The sequence below is a fragment of the Anomaloglossus baeobatrachus genome, chromosome 12, assembly GCF_048569485.1.
Source record: "Anomaloglossus baeobatrachus isolate aAnoBae1 chromosome 12, aAnoBae1.hap1, whole genome shotgun sequence".
In the NCBI taxonomy this organism is placed as follows: Eukaryota; Metazoa; Chordata; class Amphibia; order Anura; family Aromobatidae; genus Anomaloglossus; species Anomaloglossus baeobatrachus.
Window position 1 is genome coordinate 101,728,779 of NC_134364.1, and position 18,844 is coordinate 101,747,622.

The 18,844-nt window shown below is 46.9% G+C and overlaps 1 protein-coding gene across 1 annotated transcript in view; it reads right to left on the reverse strand.

Annotated features, from left to right (window-relative positions):
• Positions 1–688: 688 nt before the first annotated feature.
• Positions 689–18,844, reverse strand: part of CTSS (cathepsin S) — a 25,312-nt gene continuing 7,156 nt past the window's right edge. Inside the window, exons 2-8 of the mRNA XM_075330475.1 lie at positions 9,365–9,494; positions 7,985–8,107; positions 3,934–4,095; positions 3,528–3,752; positions 2,747–2,912; positions 2,423–2,525; positions 689–1,434 (exon numbers count right to left, since the gene is read on the reverse strand). Of these exons, the coding sequence (XP_075186590.1) occupies positions 1,335–1,434; positions 2,423–2,525; positions 2,747–2,912; positions 3,528–3,752; positions 3,934–4,095; positions 7,985–8,107; positions 9,365–9,493 (1,008 nt within the window). The 5' untranslated portion in view covers position 9,494 and the 3' untranslated portion in view covers positions 689–1,334. The remainder of the gene's footprint in view (positions 1,435–2,422; positions 2,526–2,746; positions 2,913–3,527; positions 3,753–3,933; positions 4,096–7,984; positions 8,108–9,364; positions 9,495–18,844) is intronic.

Genomic DNA, 18,844 nt, shown 5'->3' on the forward strand with positions numbered 1-18,844 from the left:
GACCATTGATTGACTTCTCTCTGCCCACTCCCTATTCTCATCGTTACCTCCTGGCTTCTGACCTCGGACTGTTACTTGACCACGTCTCTGTCTGCTCCCTGAATCTAATACATACTCTCTTGAAATTCTGACCCTTGGCCTGTGACTGGACTGCGTTTCTGCCTACTCCCTGTGTCTTGACGGGTCCTTCTGTTACCTAACCTGACTTGTCGGACTACCCTTACGTCTATGATATCCGTAAGTAGTGATTAGCATTACATCGGGGTTTCCGACTGCGAGCAGACTCCGGAGTTGACTGCGCATGGTCCAGTTCCTACTCAGTCCAGTCTAGAGTAGACACCAGGTTGTATCTTTCGGCCACAGACCCTGGAGGTGCAATGGAGGCGCAGAGTACCGGGCAGCTGCAGCAGCCGGAGAAGTGACCAGAAGGTAAGTATAAGTATTTTTTTTTAATATTTACATCAAAGTTATAACGTTTTGGCCACAATTGGACCTTCATCAGACAAAAAAGTGGAGATTGGGTTTAGAAAAGAGGTATAAGGCTAAATTATACTGTTTGGTGTTATTTGGTCATTAAACTCCGTGACATATTCATTGATCTTAGTCTTTCAAAACTCCCACCCCCCATGAGACCACCAATCTACCCCAACACCGACCCCTCCATCCACCACTCAACCATTGCCCCACAAAAATAAGCAATAACCCAAGTCATATAAATTTTATTTAAACAGTTTTAACTAATTAATTAATTCAGAAATTAATGAAAAGGCCCATGGATCTAATCATAATAATGATAGCAAAATGACTAATGGTAGAAAAAAATTAAATCTTGACCGATCCGTGTGCGGTTCAATCCTTGGACATTGCTGGCAAAGTGTCTTTAGTCGTAGCACCTGGGCTACCATATTACTTATGAATAATTCTCCATGCAACCAATCAGAGTTCAGATTTTATTTTTTAACTGCCCTGCCAAAAAGAGAGCTGCACTGCGATTGGTGGAGTATGAAGCCCCTCTCTGTATTGGGAAGTGAACCGATTCACACTTTTGAGGTAGTATTAAAATGAAGGTGGGGTTTATCCTAATTTGCACAAAGCAGGTATTTCTTAGCCAAGTGGTTGGGGCCTAAAATTTAGGGGTTGAGATATGCAGTTTGGAAATGGCAAAGTTAGAAAAGATGAAATGTATCACAGCTATTGGCAAATATTCTAAAAGATCCAAATCTCTTCCTTTAATTTGCACGTAGGTCGGACCAATGAGAAGAAATATGACACCGTGTCAGACTGCAAAGCTTCTGCGCCTCTCCAGCTACATCTCATGGCTGATGACGTGTGTTTCACATTTGGGGATAAGAAGGATAGCTCGCAATGCCGCACATGTTCCCCCGGTTCCTTGCTATAAACACATAGCCTTTATCTCCGTAGTTCGCTCCCCAGCTGGAAAAGAATAAGAACGGGAAATTAACACTCAGGTTAAGTTGTGAATTTCAAGTTAATTTTCCTTTAAAATTGTTGTACATGTTAAATTTTGCTCTGGGCAGGCAGACTGTAATGTGATCCCTTCCAAAGTATGAATCTTGTCCAGACATGGTACTGAGATGCAGTACCAGCCAAAACCTGTGAACAAGGGTGGCGCTGTTTATGTAAAAAAAGTCATATTTTTCTAATCCTGTACAACTCTTCTAATACATGATTCCTAACCCTTAAAATCAAAATTGGGCCTCATTCCTACAAAGGTCTTGGTGTTAATTAAAGATCAGATTCCTTCTGTAGAACTGTAAGATGAAATATGATAGGTTGCTGTGAACAACACTGACACTTTTTAGCAGACCACATTCTATGCATCAGGTATTTTGTGAAAATCTAATTCACCATTTGTATCAATATCAAGACATATACATGTCTAACAGCCAATAAGTGGCAGCCCTGACAACCTGTCACTTTCCATAAATAAGTAATTTTTTTTAACTGGTAAAAATGCCACTGTTCTCCTGAATCCGGCGATGTTTTTCTTTTGTTCCTGCGCCTCTCCGTTCCTGAGATATGGCCCTTTCTTCTCAGTATATAAATCTCGCCTTGTTTGCCAAGTGGGCGTCTTCTTCAGGGTCACACACCCAGTTGACAACAAGACTATATTTACACACAGACTAGAGGAGACCATATCTCAGGAATGGAGAGGCGCAGGAATAAAAGAAAAATATCGCCGGAATCAGGAGAACAGCGGCATTTACACCAGGCAACAATATTACATACGTATGCCATGTGATAAATCCCCTTTAAGATGCAAAGATTGTTTTTCCTCCCTAGTGGTGTCAATTCTGTAATAGGGGTCATGGTGCTGCCCCTATTTATGGTATCTCTCCTGCTTCCTAAGCATAGCCATGACAAATAATTTTGCCAAAATAATTTTATAATTTGACCTCACCTGTTTTTGATAAGCCAATAGTCTTTCCCATTAAGGTTTCCATACCCCACAGCGAGGACTCCATGGTTGACATCTTGAGTGCAAGTTGGATCGTCATAGACACCTACAGAAGACATATGGTATGATCAAGGTCTTTCCACACCAGTGAATTAGGCTGCGGCTACACATCAACTTTGGTCGTGACCTGTGTCATGGACTAAGTCGCCTTTAGAGCCTGCCTTAGAGATAATTTGTCATACTGATAGAGTGCCCCCATAATCAGTGACTGGAGAATGTATGCAAAATAATGCCGACTAACCCATTACCTGTACAAATATTACTTACCACTCTTATAGAGATAGAATGACGCGTGCCTGGCATCGATTGCCACAGATACAGGACCAACATTGGCTACCGCTTGCTTCAGATTGTCTTCAGTTCCTGGATCCACCTCCGTGTACTTAACACATGAGGCTGCTTTGGTAGACGGGTTATAATTGCAGTTTCCAGCCTAAAATGGTTTTATAATTAGATATCAGATCCAGAATAGTTATGACTACCTTAAAGGGCATCTCACTAAAGTGTCCAATTGTTGATCCTATCTTATTCTTGCCGCTCCCCTGAGTATTCAGTTTTTTGTTTTTTTTAAATCTGACATACGGTTCCAGAGATATGAACCTTTCTATGGTCTTTACTAAGGAGGCGTGGCTCAATTATGCAGAAAAACCTAAAGACACACCCCCAGAGAATCTGTGAGTCACACCCCCTTTAGAAAGGACAAAATAAAAAGGCACATATCTCTGGAACTGTATGGCGGATTTTAAAAATACAAAAAGCGAAGTACTCTGGGGAGAGGCGGGAATAAAATAAGTGCAAAAACTGACTGTGTTTAACCGGGTGACAGCTCCCCTTTAATTTAGGAAATATTCTAAAATAATTGAATTATGGACTTTATGTTTCTAGTATATTTCTCCAAGAAAGGGAAAAAGGAATGGATAGGGTTGTAAATGGGCAAGGCTAGAAGAAAAAGATTTTTGCTGCCAAAAATGTTTTTGGTAACAAATGTACTACCCAGCTGAACCATTTGTTATTGCCTACATCTCATTTCCATACTCCATGTACTTACCGTGGCATGATAAGGGTACGAAGCGTCGGAATCTATACCATTGTTGTCTATGACATATTGAAAGGCTCCGGTCATAAAACCCCCGTCACATCCCTTATTTCCGTACTTAGAGGAGCAATCTACGAGATTCTGAGGACTTAGGGAAATCAGTTTTCCAGTCTTCAACTTCAGTTGTCCCTCTAAGGCACCGACGGCACTGAATGCCCAGCAGGATCCGCAGGAACCCTGGAAAAAGGGGCAAAATAATATATGTATGCATGTCGATGACACGAGACAATGATATAATGATTTACTTTTCAAATATGAATTGGAAAGGCTGCAGTATAAAGCATGGTGGACAGATTATCACAAGTTTGTCTTATGAGACCAGGGGTACATTTTATTATTCTGCGTCCAATATTCTTACCTGGTTTTTGACCTCTGTGACACATCCTTTGGCTCTCCAATCCACAGAGTCCGGCAGAGCAGAGGTGCTGGTAATATTCCACTTGCTACTCAGATAGTTCTTCCTGGCATCACGAGGCGGTACTATTAAACCAGTGAGCTGGGCCTCCACCTCTTCACTGGTCTAAGAGAAAAAACACAAGGTCAACCTGGCGTCCATGATCCAACTTTTAAAAAATCTTTGCCTGGAGGCTTCCTTTAAGATAGTATTCACTAAATTGTACTTAGTCACCCTATAGCGGTATTATTCATTCACACTAAGGTGGTATTACTCAGTTACTGTATTATTTCGGCAGTGTGTTGAGGTATTATTTAGTAATAGTATGGTGGTTATAATTAAGATACGGTATAGTGATATTACTTTATTGTGTGGGAACATTATTTAGTCACTGTATGGTAGTATTATTTAATTACTGTTTGGTCACATTATTTATCCAATGCATCGTGAAATTATTATGTCACTATATAGTGGTATTGTTTGGTGGACTATTAAGTTTCTCCATGGTGTATTTATAAAGTTGCTGTGGGCACTTTTCTAGGTCTAACCATTATGTCACTATATGGTGGTATTAGTTATTCTCCATTTGGTGATATTGATGACCATACGATTCAGTCATTTTTCAAAATATTAAGTCAATGTATTATGGTATTTAGCTGCACTATGTTCCTTCTAGTCAGTCATTGTGGGCTGTAATTGGTCACTATATTCAATATATGTTAGTTTTATTTAGTCACAGTGTGGTGGTATTAAGTAATTTTTGGTGGAATTAAGTATAGTGTTATTATATGGTGGTAATAATTAGTCGTAGTGCAATTATTTAGTCACTGACTAGTCTTATTAGTTGGTAAATGGGCTATAGTCAGCAGTGGGGGACGCAGGGATCTGTGCTAGGACCGATTCTTTTTAATCTCTTTATTAATGACCTTGTGGATGGGATTGATAGTAAAGTGTCAGTCTTTGCTGATGACACCAAACTATGTAGGATATTAAAAACTGACCTTGATAGTACAATATTACAAAAAGATCTGGATAAGATGTCAGAATGGGCAAATACTTGGCAAATGAGATTTCATGTTGATGAATGTAAAGTAATGCAGCTAGGACGGAGTAATCCTATAGCTGCGTATACATTAAATGGAAGTAAACTCGGGACTACAGAACAGGAGAAGGACTTGGGTATTCTCATTACAAATAAGCTGAGCAGCAGCACTCAATGTCAGGCAGCAGCTGCAAAAGCAAGCAAGATTTTAGGGTGTATAAAAAGAGAGATTAGATCCCGTGATCCCAATGTATTGTTACCCCTCTATAAATCACTTGTAAGGCCACATCTGGAATATGGGATTCAGTTTTGGGCTCCACATTTTAAAAAGGACATTCAGAAGTTAGAGTCAGTTCAAAGGCGGGCAACTAGACTACTACAAGGAATGGAGGCCGCCCATATGATGACAGGTTGAAAAAGTTAGATATGTTTAGCTTAGAAAAAAGACGTCTCAGAGGAGATCTCATTTATATGTATAAATACATGTGTGGTCAATATAAAGGACTGGCACATGACTTATTTCTTCCAAAGACAATACTAAGGACCAGGGGACACTCACTGCGAGTGGAAGAAAAGCGATTCCGACAGCTAAATAGGAAAGGGTTCTTTACAGTTAGAGCAGTCAGACTGTGGAATGCCGACCACAAGAGGTAGTAATGGCAGATACTATAACAGCTTTTATATCAGAGCTGGAGGATTTCCTCACTACACACAACATTGTTGGTTATAAATGACTTAGTGACCAAATGTAGAACTGGTGGAGGAAGGTTGAACTAGATGGACCTAGGTCTTTTTTCAACTTTAGTAACTATGTAACTATGTAACTATAGTCATGGTGGTATTTAATCACTGTATGGTGGTGGTATTTACATGTATGGTGTTATTATTTAGTTATTGTATGTTGGTATTAGTTGCTTTATGGTGGTATTATTTAGTCATTATATGATAGTATGAAATCTTAAGTATATGGTAGCATTTTTGCATTCATGATGGAATTTGTGATGCTAGTCACTACATACGGATAGTATAGACGGAAGAGTAGTCAGACAAGCCGGGGTCAGGAAACAGGAGGACACGTCAGGACACAGGGAGTAAGCAGAAACATAGTCAAATCACAGGCCAAGGGTCAGAATACCAGGAGAGTATGCATTAGATTCAGGGAACAGACAGAGACGTGGTCAGGTAACGGTCCGATGTCAGAAGCCAGGAGATAATAACAAGAACAGGAAGCAGGCAGAGAGGAGTCAAACAACAGTCTGGGGTCAGTAGCCAGGAGGTAATGACAAGAACAGGGAGCAGGCAGAGAGGAGTCAAACAACAGTTCGGGGTCAAGAAACTTAGATCAGAACACAAGCACAAACACAAGGCCAAGAGCACAACTGCAGAACCAGAAAGTACAACTGGCGAGGTCTGGGAGAGCATGCTCAGTAATCAAACAGCAATTACCAGGAAGATGGAACACCTGAGTAATCAGCACCTCCAAGAACGAACATGGAATCCTGCGCTGTAAAACAACCTGCCATCTGGTGCTCAGAGACACACAGCAGAACATCTCCAAATGCAAGATGCTCTGCACAAAGGAAACATGTCACCACCGCCTCAGTAGTTCAGCAAGGCGTGGCAGAGCATCACCTGCGTGCAAGATGTTCTGCACAGAGGAATTGTAACAGCATTATTTTGTTTCTATATGGTGGTAACAATCAGTCATTATGTATTATTTGGTCATCTGTACGATGATGCTATTTAATTGCTGTGTGGTGATATTAATGTAGTCTATTGTGGTATTATTTATCTGCTTTATGGTGGTATTATTTATTCATTGTATGGTGATATTAATTAGTTGTATGTTGGTATTATTTGGTCTATATGTGGTGGTATTAATCAGTTGGTGTTATTATTTAGATACTTCATGGTAGTATTACAGTGTTATTGAGGATTATTTGTGTTCTATATGGTGGTAATAGTCGTTGCAGTAATATTATTAGTCTTGCACTTTTTGATGATTCCATTATTCATGAACATGAGTGCTTATTACGGTTAGTTTAATGTAAAGATCAATCCTGAAATAATGCGCTAAAGAAGAAGAAAAGCATAAGAAAAGACTCATGACTAGAAACGTGCCGTGAGAGCTTTGAAGTTCTACTAATAGATCTGTAATATCTTACTCCATTCAGTAGTAGTCCAGATAACTGATATATTTGAAATGTACCGATTTGTGCCCAGTTTGTGACCCTGACTAGTCAAGTGGTGTAACATAAAGTATACCCTATGCATCGGATAGTGTATCGTCTGCCTGGATCCACAGACTCAGATGGGATGTAATGGACAGGCTAGAGGGAAGCCACTCACTAAGAAGGACCCCCAGAACCCTGAAACCCCTATACAGGGATTTGGAATTACACAGGGCCCAAGGTGATCACTACCTGTGGAGGGCTACAGTCCGATGAGAGTAGTAGTCAGGAAGGGTCAAACCAGGAACAGCAAAACAGGGACCGAATCAGCAGGCAAAGACGTAATCAGAAAACGTAGCAGAGGTCAAATCCGGATCGGGCAGCGAGGTACAAAAACAGCAGGCAGAAGGGTAGTCAGAAAACACGCAGAAGTCAGCACACAGGAATCACAAAACAGAATAGGGCGGACCAGGAGCCAGGAAATCAGAACTATCTCTGGCAGAGGTCAGCAGACAGGAGGAGAACTAAGAAGGGTGTGGTGTCTTCCCATTGGCTGTAGCTGAATGATGGCAACTTCAGCTGGAAGACACACGCCACCTATAGTCAGCCAGTGGTATTGCAGATACCAAGATAACCCAGCCCAGTGGATTATCGGAGCCTGCGCCCACCGGTGCCGCTGGCATTGACTCCTCTCCCATCACCAGCACCATCCACGGCAGGAACACGGCGTCACCTGGTGATCGGAGCAGAAGTCGCTGGAGCAGACTCCGGCGGTGATGTAACAGTTTTCCTTAATACCTACCATATCTGCCAGGTGGTTCATGCCCACAGTATATGAGTGAACCCCCAGCTCATGTTCCAGGTTATGTAGTGTCACAAACTTTAAATTCTTCTCCCATATCATTCGCCGAGAGAGGTCTTCCAGCTGTAGAAAAATATGATAAATTAAAACAAAAAAAAAAAATTGTAAAAACGTTCATAGGACCGAAAGCTATCAGGAATTGCTGGGCATTGTAGTTTTACAACAGTCGAAGATCATTACTATAAAGAATGTGGAGATTCACGACATGGAGAAAAATGTAGATTACACATCGTAATAATTTGAAATCAGATTGAGTCCAGGACGAACAGCTGCATACAGCCTTATACCACCGAGCACAATGTCAAGCTGTATACCACCAAGCACAGTGCCAAGCCGTACATCACCAAGCACAATGCTGAGCCGTACATCACCAAGCACAATACCGAGCATCGGATGAAGCTGTGTAAAGCCGCCACCACTGGACTGTTGAGTAGATGTGTTCTGTTCATGATGGATCACACTTTTCTGATGGATGAGTCTGGGTTTGGTGAGTGCCAGGAGAAGGTTCCCGCCTGACTGCATTGTGCCCACTGTACAGTTTGGTGGAGGAGGGAGAATGCTAATTTTTCAGGGGTCGTTCTTGGCCCCATAGCTCCAGTAAAGGGAACTCTCAGCTTTGCATACCAAACATTTAGGAAAATTGGAGCTTCCAGCTTTGTGGGAAAAGGTATGAGAATGCTCTATCCTGCTCCCCATTGGGGTCAATATCTTCAGATCTGCCAAATCTCACAGATGGTGGTGATTCTCAGGAGAACATACTGAAACAAAGAACTATTGCAGTGTGGGACTAAGCTGTATGTTCAGGGAGTATTTTTACTTATTAAATTCCTAAATTTATGCATCAAACACCTATATCCGTGAGGGGTATAAATATAAGAACACTCCAGAATTCTTTGGAGACTCTTGGAAATGACAATCTCTACACTTCTCTGTTCTCACCAGTCGTCAACTGAATCCCAGAAACTTCTAAGTTTCAGTTAGAACTATTCCAACACCATGACTGTACTTAGTGCACAAAGCAGGGTCCAAAAACCCATGTTTGGGGGAGTTTGGTGTAGAAGAACCTGTCAGAGCCTAGACCTCATCCACATCTAACCTGGTCCTCTCATCCAACATCAGGGTACAACCTTACAAATGTTTTTTTTGGATGATGACTGGGTAAAAATCCCTACAGACACCTCCAAAATCTTGTAGAAAGTCTAGAGGATGTAGACGGAAAGGTCATAAAAGCTCTTGGAGGTGGGATGTAGAGGGGGCACATACTTTTCTCCATACAGAGTATATGCTAATAAGTATATTATATGTCAATGCTGTTCTTACCCCATGATTATATTCCTTGTTATATGTAAATTTCCATAATTTCCAGTGGTTATCCAGCGCCGGGTCAATGGAGGCATCCACAGACGCAGCCACGAAGGCTGCCAGCAAGACACAGGTCAGGCACTTCATCCTGTCATGGAGAAACCACATTTGTACAATATTGTCATTCTAGGTATGGGGAAGGGAAACCTTGTGTCTAGTGAAGGGGAGATGGTGACCCCTGCCAAACCTTCTGCTGGCCCCTGGCTTCTCTGACCACTCTAAATTGGTTCTGCACCTATACGCCGAGCAGGATACCTGACCCTGGCTGACCCTAACCCTAGGTAAGGGAACAGATGGGATGAGCACTTAGTTAACCCCACTAAGCGCTAAAGAAAGCAAAGGGGAGTGAACGAAGAACTTATCTTCAGGACAAATCAGGGAGAGGAACAGCAAAAATGTTTCTTCAGATGGATACAAGCCAACTGTTTGCATCTAAGGCCTGTATAGGAATAAAACTCTATCACCAGCAAACAGCAAGGGGAAATGCAGGTATTTAAGGACAAAAGCGGAAGTGATGATGATTAACCGCTGAAAGGTGAGGATATCCGCAGGGTCCTAAAAGGAAAGGGATTAACCTCAAGCAGAGAACATACATGGATCATGAATCCGAAGACTCAGTAGCAAAGGGTGAACCGGGGACAGGACCAGAGACTCCAACCCCACAGGGTTCACACTACCATCAGGTGGACAGAAGTGGACAAAGCACAGAATGGGGACCCCCAGTGTTCTATACCACAGGGACCCATTTACCAGAGACAGGTGCAGGAGAAGAAGGTACCAGAGAACCAGACTGGCACTGAGACGAAGGGGACCTGGAGGCGAAACCAGCCGACCTCAGGCAACCAGTTACCAACTCAAAACAAGTGAGTAAACCAGTTGCACTGAATACCTGCGTGGACTCCATTCTTCTGACGTCCACCGCACCATACACCCGGTGGGGTAATACCCTACTTGCGGAGGGACTACCATACTAGCAGCTAATACCACCAGCCCCAGTAGAGACATTCTGCAGCGGCAGCTCCCTACATTTATCCGCATCACCATAAGTGGCGTCACAAATAAACTTTATTCAACAATCCCCTGTAAATATCCCCATTAGAAAAAGGGCCCAAGGCACGGAACCGGGTAACGGCCACCATCGTGACATTCCAAATAGAGACACTGCCCGGAACCGAGAACCCCATATCCGTGGGTGCTACAATATCTTTATATGTCTTGAGCAATGCTGATTGTACAAACGGATGGAACATTTACTTCCTTCATGTTGCTCAACCTGATTACCAAAAAGCAGAAGTTTTCCATCCGGAGGCCATAAATCAGACTAATACTAATACAATATACTGCAGTTTACCCTACCTGGAAGGGTTTATGCACTTCTGATATTTTTTATGCTTTTGATAAATTTTTGAGACATTTTAGTGGATCATGAGACTTTTTTTGCTGTAATACGGAGCAAAATGGTAAAAAATGAGAACATTTTTGATTCTGCACAAAATTCATAAGGTTTCCTACTTTCTTTTATCGGCCTTCAGCTCGATCTTGTAACTTTTTGAAGAATGTGGAGCAAAAAATATAAATAAATGAACACCACAAGATAAAAAAAGTGACTTAAAGAAACAAAAAGCAACAAAAAGAATCAGGTGAATGTCTCTAGTATGACATTAGAGAAGGAAGGAAATCAATATGTGGAATTTCCAACATTTTTCTTACCTCCTTACTGACCTTCATTAAAAAAAAATAAAAAAAAATAGTCGTTATCATGAGCTGACGTTTCCATGCCCCACCAGTCAACTTTTGCCCGGGTATGAATGATGGCTTGTAACCCTATCCCAGTGTTCACACCCGGCTATTAGAAGATGCCGGCTATGCTCTTCCACAGCTCTCTATCCTCTAACTTGAATAATGTTGAATAATGTGAGAGGGGAAAGTGTCGCGGGCGGAGGAGGGGACGCTGCGCTCACCCACTGCTCGGGTCCGGCTGCTGCTGCGGCTGCAGCTCGGTGGTGACTCGAGCGGTGTGCCGGATCCCGGGGACTCGAGCGGCGTTCCTCGCCCGTGAGTGAAAGGGGGGTGGTGTGTGGTTTGGGGATATTGTCCGTGACGCCACCCACGGTTGTGGTGAAGTTGTGACACCACCGCTGCTCTGGACGGGGATCCCGGGAGCGATGACAGGGAGCAGCTTGGATGTTGGTTCTCCCCTCCGTGGGTAGGGGGGTTGGTTGTCCCGGGGCCCCGGTGAGGGTTTTAGGGATGGTTGGCAGGCGGGTTACGGGGCCTGGTGAGGTGCAGGGTCGCGGGGGCAGCGCTGTGCCGCACGGCACGGTGGTACTCACTCAGCCAGTAATTCACACAGGGTCTCTGGTCAAACAAACGGCTGGATGGACGGGTCCCACAGGCGGCTGCGGTTGTTCTCCTCCCGGCAGGTTGATGGTGACTGCCTTTCCCTGCACCTGTGTAGTGTGTATGGTTCCAATGGGTTCCCACCGGTAACCCGCTCCCCAGCTTGGATGGATGCTGAGGGAACCCCTTTTGCCCGCAGGCTCTGGCCCTGGGAACTGTAGCCTTGGCGGTGACTGTGTTTCCCTCTACGGTGTGAGCTGTTGCCTTCAATCGGGTCTTGGCTGCTTGGAAACCCCGGAGGTTCCCTTCGCTAACGGATTTGACCGGTTTTACGGCGACTCCTAGCCTGGTCGGGGTCCGTAGGCCCTACCGGATGGTGCTGGCTTCTCTTTACTCTCAGATCCGGTACCGCCGGGCCACCGCCTGTCCACGGTCCATACGGTTTGCTCCGATCAGCCTCTCCTGCAGACGGTCACCACCGTCTGCCAACCTTGCTGTTTGTGCCCGGGCCACACACCCGGACACGGTCAGTCTCCCCCTTTACCACTTCACTCTTCAACCTCCAAAACTGATCTGCTTACTTTTCCCGCCTCCAGGACTGTGAACTCCTCGGTGGGCGGGACCAACCACCTGGCCCACCCCCTGGTGTGGACATCAGCCCCTGGAGGAAGGCAACAAGGATTTTGTGTTTGGCTCTGGTGTGCCTAACCGGGGTGTAGGGTGTGTTGGTGTTATCCTGTGACGACCTGGCTTGTCCAGGGCGCCACATTCCCCCTTAGCAAAATGCAGACCGTCCGCGGGCTGCCCATCCATCGCCAGTTTTATTTTCACAACTGAAAAGAGATAAAACGGTAAAACATGTAATACAAGTATATTAACTCTTCCCACATCGGGAGGCATATTTCTTAAACGTTGCTAAACGGTACGGCTTCCGTTCTCTCCCACCCAAGCAACCTGGCCCTGATGCTGCCCCTAAGCAAATGGGCAGCACCCCTTGACCCCAGTCCAGCACAAGTTGCCCGAGCGGGATCTGTCCTTTTCAGGGGACCCACGTCCATGGGGAACCCCTGAAACCCCCAGAGGATTGCCACCGGTTACAGTAGTGGCGGGCCTGGGCCATCACTTTCCTCCAGGCCCATCCTCCAAATCAGCCTCTCCGGAGGCGGTCACGGTTTCAAGCCAACATTTTTATTTACATACCACAAGTTCGTGGTTGCCCTGCTAGTTCTCGGGCTTGTCCGTAGCAGTTTCTACGCATTACTTGCAAACAGTCCCCACGGGGACAACAGTGCTTCGTAGCCAACAGGCTACCACAAACAAAACTGTAGGGTCCCAACGGAGACTTGCCATAGGGTCCCAACGGGGACTGTCAGCTGGGTCCCAGGGGCCATCCACAACACCTGGCTCCGGTACAGCTTCCTCCTGCAGCTTTCCCTCAGTCCACCATCGAACAGCACGAGCCCCCAACGCCACCCTCACACAGGGGTGACACTGTCCCACAGGACTCCATTTTCAGCTGCCGATAATGCGGGTACGACTGCTCCTCCAACCGGACTCCTTAGCCTTGAGGGCCGTCTGGAACGTCAGCAGAGTCCCAATGGGGACCGACAGCAACGTAACCGGGGACCGCTACCATGCTCTAACTTTTCTTTCTTAATCAGCAATTCCACGGCGCAGCTGCCTTTGCTGCCGCTCCCGGTGCGGAGCACTTTCTGCTTGCTCCGGTTCAGTCGGTGTGGGGGATGGGCCCAGCCGGAGTCCCCCTGTGCCGGCTACGACCGGTACCTTTGGTAATGAGGGACCCCGCTGTGACATGGCCTGCTCTGCCTCCTGGCAGCTGCATCCCCGCCGTGCCTCCGGTGCATCTTTGCTGACAGGCTCAGCCTTCGGCTTCTCCCATGGAAGCGGATCAGGGCGGTCACGAGCTTCTGCTGCAGGTCGGTCCGCCGGGGCGGATTGGCAGGGTACCGCTACCGGTGGTGGTGGTAGCGGGCCTAGTGGCGGGGCAGCAGCAGCCAACACGGGTAGCGGGGGAGTTAGCAGGGCGAGCGGGTATGGACCGGGTCCCTCGGCCGCGATGACCGACCCACTAGGGCTACAGGGGCGTGGGTCACCTACCCTCCCTTCCAAGACTCCCTCCACCTCGCGTCTCCGTATGGCAGCCACCACTTCCGCCATGTCGGCCTCCCACTCCTCCAGGAGGAGCTGCATGCGGACCTGCAGACGGCTGCTTAGCTGGACGGTCCGTACTTCCACCCACGCTGCGGTGCCAGGCGCGGGGACACGGTGTTGTCGGTCGGACTCAGCATCCTTAGCAGCGGTCTCTTCCAGGAACCAGTAAATGGCCGCAGGTTCCTGGCGTCCCTGCTTCCATAGCCACGTGCTACATGCGGCCGGCCGCCATCAGTCCCCCTTAGCCTTTTTCCGGCTCCTCCTCTACAAGGGCGGGGTTTCGCGCCTCCACTACTCGGGAAGACGCTCGAGCGGGGACTTTTCGCGCCCAAAATGGCGGCTTCTCAAGATTTTCGGCCGGACACCTCCGGCGGTCACAAGGCGCACCTCTACCAGACGGCAGAGCGGTAAGATCCTGTTCGTGACGCCAAGTTGTCGCGGGCGGAGGAGGGGACGCTGCGCTCACCCACTGCTCGGGTTCGTCTGCTGCTGCTCCTGCTGCTCGGTGGTGGCTCGAGCGGTGGGCCGGATCCCGGGGACTCGAGCGGCGTTCTTCGCCCGTGAGTGAAAGGGGGGTGGTGTGTGGTTTGGGGATATTGTCCGTGACGCCACCCACGGTTGTGGTGAAGTTGTGAAACCACCGCTGCTCTGGACGGGGATCCCGGGAGCGATGACAGGGAGCAGCTTGGATGTTGGTTCTCCCCTCCGTGGGTAGGGGGGTTGGTTGTCCCGGGGCCCCGGTGAGGGTTTTAGGGATGGTTGGCAGGCGGGTTATGGGGCCTGGTGAGGTGCAGGGTCGCGGGGGCAGCGCTGTGCCGCACGGCACGGTGGTACTCACTCAGCCAGTAATTCACACAGAGTCTCTGGTCAAACAAACGGCTGGATGGACGGGTCCCACAGGCGGCTGCGGTTGTTCTCCTCCCGGCAGGTTGATGGTGACTGCCTTTCCCTGCACCTGTGTAGTGTGTATGGTTCCAATGGGTTCCCACCGGTAACCTGCTCCCCAGCTTGGATGGATGCTGAGGGAGCCCCTTTTGCCCGCAGGCTCTGGCCCTGGGAACTGTAGCCTTGGCGGTGACTGTGTTTCCCTCTACGGTGTGAGCTGTTGCCGTCAATCGGGTCTTGGCTGCTGGGAAACCCCAGAGGTTCCCTTCGCTAACGGATTTGACCGGTTTTACGGCGACTCCTAGCCTGGTCCGGGTCCGTAGGCCCTGACGGATGGTGCTGGCTTTTCTTTACTCTCCGATCCGGTACCGCTGGGCCACCGCCCGTCCACGGTCCATACGGTTTGCTCCGATCAGCCTCTCCTGCAGACGGTCACCACCGTCTGTCAACCTTGCTGTTTGTGCCCGGGCCACACACCCGGACACGGTCAGTCTCCTCCTTAACCACTTCACTCTTCAACCTCCAAAACTGATCTGCTTACTTTTCCCGCCTCCAGGACTGTGAACTCCTCCGTGGGCGGGACCAACCGCCTGGCCCACCCCCTGGTGTGGACATCCGCCCCTGGAGGAAGGCAACAAGGATTTTGTGTTTGGCTCTGGTGTGCCTAACCAGGGTGTAGGGTGTGTTGGTGTTATCCTGTGACGACCTGGCTTGTCCAGGGCGCCACAAAAGCGGCACCTATAGAGAAAGCTGTCTCCTGTAAAAAAATAATGTTAAACGCTTTTTCTAAACCTAACTAGGGTTGAGGCTGAAGTTAGGACTAGGGTTAGAGCTAGGTTTAGTGCTAGGGTTGGAGCTAGGGCTAGGGTTGGAGGTAGGGTTAGGGCTAGTTTTAGATCTAGGGTTAAAGCTAGGGTTGGAGGTAGGGTTAGAGCTAGGGTTAGGGCTAGGGTTGGAGGTAGGGTTAGGGCTAGTTTTAAATCTAGGGTTGGAGGTAGGTTTATAGCTAGGGTTAGAATTAGGGTTGGCAGTAGGGTTAGGGCTAGGTTGAGGGATAGGGTTGGAGGTAGGGTTAGGCTAGGTTTAGGGCTAGGGTTAGAGGTAGGGTTAGGGCTAGTTTTAGATCTAGGGTTGGAGGTAGGGTTAGAGCTAGGGTTAGGGCTAGGGTTGGAGGTAGGGTTAGGGCTAGTTTTAGATCTAGGGTTGGAGGTAGGGTAAGAGCTAGGGTTAGAGCTAGGGTTAGAATTAGGGTTGGCAGTAGGGTTAGGGTTAGGGCTAGGGTTGGAGGTAGGGTTAGGCTAGGGTTGGAGGTAGGTTTAGAGATAGAGTTAAGCCTATGGTTAGAGGGAGAATTGTGGCTCAGGATGAAACTAAAGTGAGAAATGGAATTAGGGTTTAGGTTAGAGCTAGAATTAGGGCTAAGGTTAGTCTAGACAATCTGTCAAGGACCTGCTGCGAGAGTAGTAACATGTAAAAAAATAAAATAAAAAAAGTTACACTCTTTTTCTATCCCTAACTACGGATAAGGCTAGTGTTAGAATTGGGGTTGGAACTAGAATTGAAGCTAAGGTTAAAGCTAGCGTTAGGGCTAGCATTAGGGATCAGATTGGAGATAGGGATAGAACCAGAGAGTTACATATAAGGTTAGAGTTAGGGCTGGGGTTAGTTTAGGACCATCTCTCAAGGACCTTATGAGAGAGCTGCCACGTGTATAAAATGTGACACTCTTCCTCCAACATTAACTAGGGTTAAGTCTGAGGCTAGGGCTAGGGCTGGAGATAGAATTAGAGCTAGGGTTAGAGCTAAGGTTAGCGCTAGAGTTGGGGCTCAGGTTGGAGCTAGGGTTAGAATTGGAGTTAGGGTTAATGTTAGGGTTAGAAGTAGGGTTAGGGATAGGGTTGGACTAGGGTTAAGGCTATGGTTAGAGGTAGAATTGGCCTCCGGATGGAACTAGAGTAGGGTTAGAAGTGGGGTTAGGGATAGAGCTAGTGTTAGGGCTAGAGTTAAGGCTATGGGTAGAGGTAGAATTGGCTTCTGGATGGAACTAGAGTAGGGTTAGAAGTGGGGTTAGGGTTAGAGCTAAGGTTAAAGCTAAGTTTAGGGCTAGAGTATTGTAATGAAACCAGAACAAATAAATGTAAAAATTAAAATAAAGGAAAACTTTATTTAAAAATCATTACACCTGAAGTTGAAGTGAAAAACTAAATTTGCATGGTCATTAAAGCCCGACACGCAAGGAACAGGGAAGTTGTTACCCTCCTCCTTGGTGTAAACAGTGCGTGCCATGTAATAAAGTTGTCAAACTTGTCTGTAGTCAGCTGAAATTTCCCTACTGATTAACAGAAAGATCTTGTAGAATCGCTGATAATAACCTTATGATTCGGAGTTGCTGCTTCAGTTCTCTAATTCCTAAAAGTGGGGTAAAGGTGGAGTGCCCCTGTGGTGATCAGAGGTGTAACTTGAAGATCCTGGGTCTGAATTAGTAACCATAACCGGGTCCCTCGGATCACTGAACACCAACATTCTAAAGGGCAAAAACCGGACATTTAAGCCCATCCTCAAAACCACACGTAATTATGGGTTTCCTGAGCCCCACCTCATTGACCTCTGGTTCTCGGGACTGCCCTGGTAAAATTGGGACTTTTGGCAATAATACGCCTTCGCAAATGAGGGTAATTCCCAGAGGTTTTCGGCCCACACATATGCAGCTCTCTCATTGTATTTATGAGGGAGTTCTGTATACGAATTGCCTCTTTAGAGATCAGGACTTTAACTGTAGCACCCCCTATTGGAGGTAGCAATCCTTAAACTCTACTTCTTTCTGTCTTAGAGCCATGCCCCATGACTTAGTAAAAAAGCCAAACCAGACATCATTCTTAACACGTGTTTACCCCTTATCAGCACAACGCTGGAGAACCGGTGTGGCTGGTGAGAGGCCGACAGAGTCTCTGAGTTTAGTTCTGAAAAGACGTTACAGCTCTCACAATGCGTCTCATACCTATTTGTTTATTGTGCTGGTTTATATAGCTCCATCATGGAGTGGCGTACATACACATCACAGGGCCCCATAGCAAAAGATCTAACTGCCCCCTCCCCCCATTAATAAAAAGATGTATTTGATGCAGTCTTATCTCGCTGCTTTCATAAACCAGGAGAAGGATATGTATTGTGGCATGAACATAGTGATTATGTCACTATTAAAGACCCTTAGTCTTCAGACCAGCGATGCTTCCAAAAATGCCCCCATCTGCACAGAGTATGATATCCCCACACATACAGTATGATGACTTCACAGTGCCTGCTGTAAAGTATAATGTGCCTACAGTGCCACTAACACAGTAAAATACCCCCACAGCATGATGCCTCTAAAGTGCCCCCAAGTATGATATTCCCCCCACACATACACTCACACTAGCATGGGTCCCACACAGTATCATGGTTTGTTAGTATGATATCCCTACTAAACATGAGGCCCCCACATATAGAATGAGGGCACCCACAGTCCTACTCCCCACACAGAATGTGGGCACCCACAGCCCCCTCTCAGTATGGGAGCCTCCACAGGCCCTCATACAGTATAATAGCCCCTGAAGCCCACCACTTAGTATAAGTGCACTCGACAGCCCCTCACACAGTATAATGGTCCCCGCAGTCCACCACTCAATATAAGGGCACTGCACAGCCCCTCATACAGTATGACAGTTACCACAGCCCCTATACAGAATGAGGGCCCCCATAGCCCCCTCTCAGTATGGGAGCCCCCACAGCCCCTCACACAGTATAATAGCCCCCAAAGCTCACCACTTAGTATAAGGGTGTCTCAAAGCCTCTCACACAGTACAATGGCTCACACATTATACTATGCGAGGGGCTGTGGGAACCATCATACTGTGTTAGGGGCTGTGGGGGCTCCCATACTGAGACGGAGGCTGTGGATGCTATCATACCGAGAGGGGGGCTATGGGGGTCTTCATTCTGTGTGTGGAGGGTTGTGGTGGCTCTAATTGTGTCTGGGCTGTGGTAACCATCATACTGTATGAG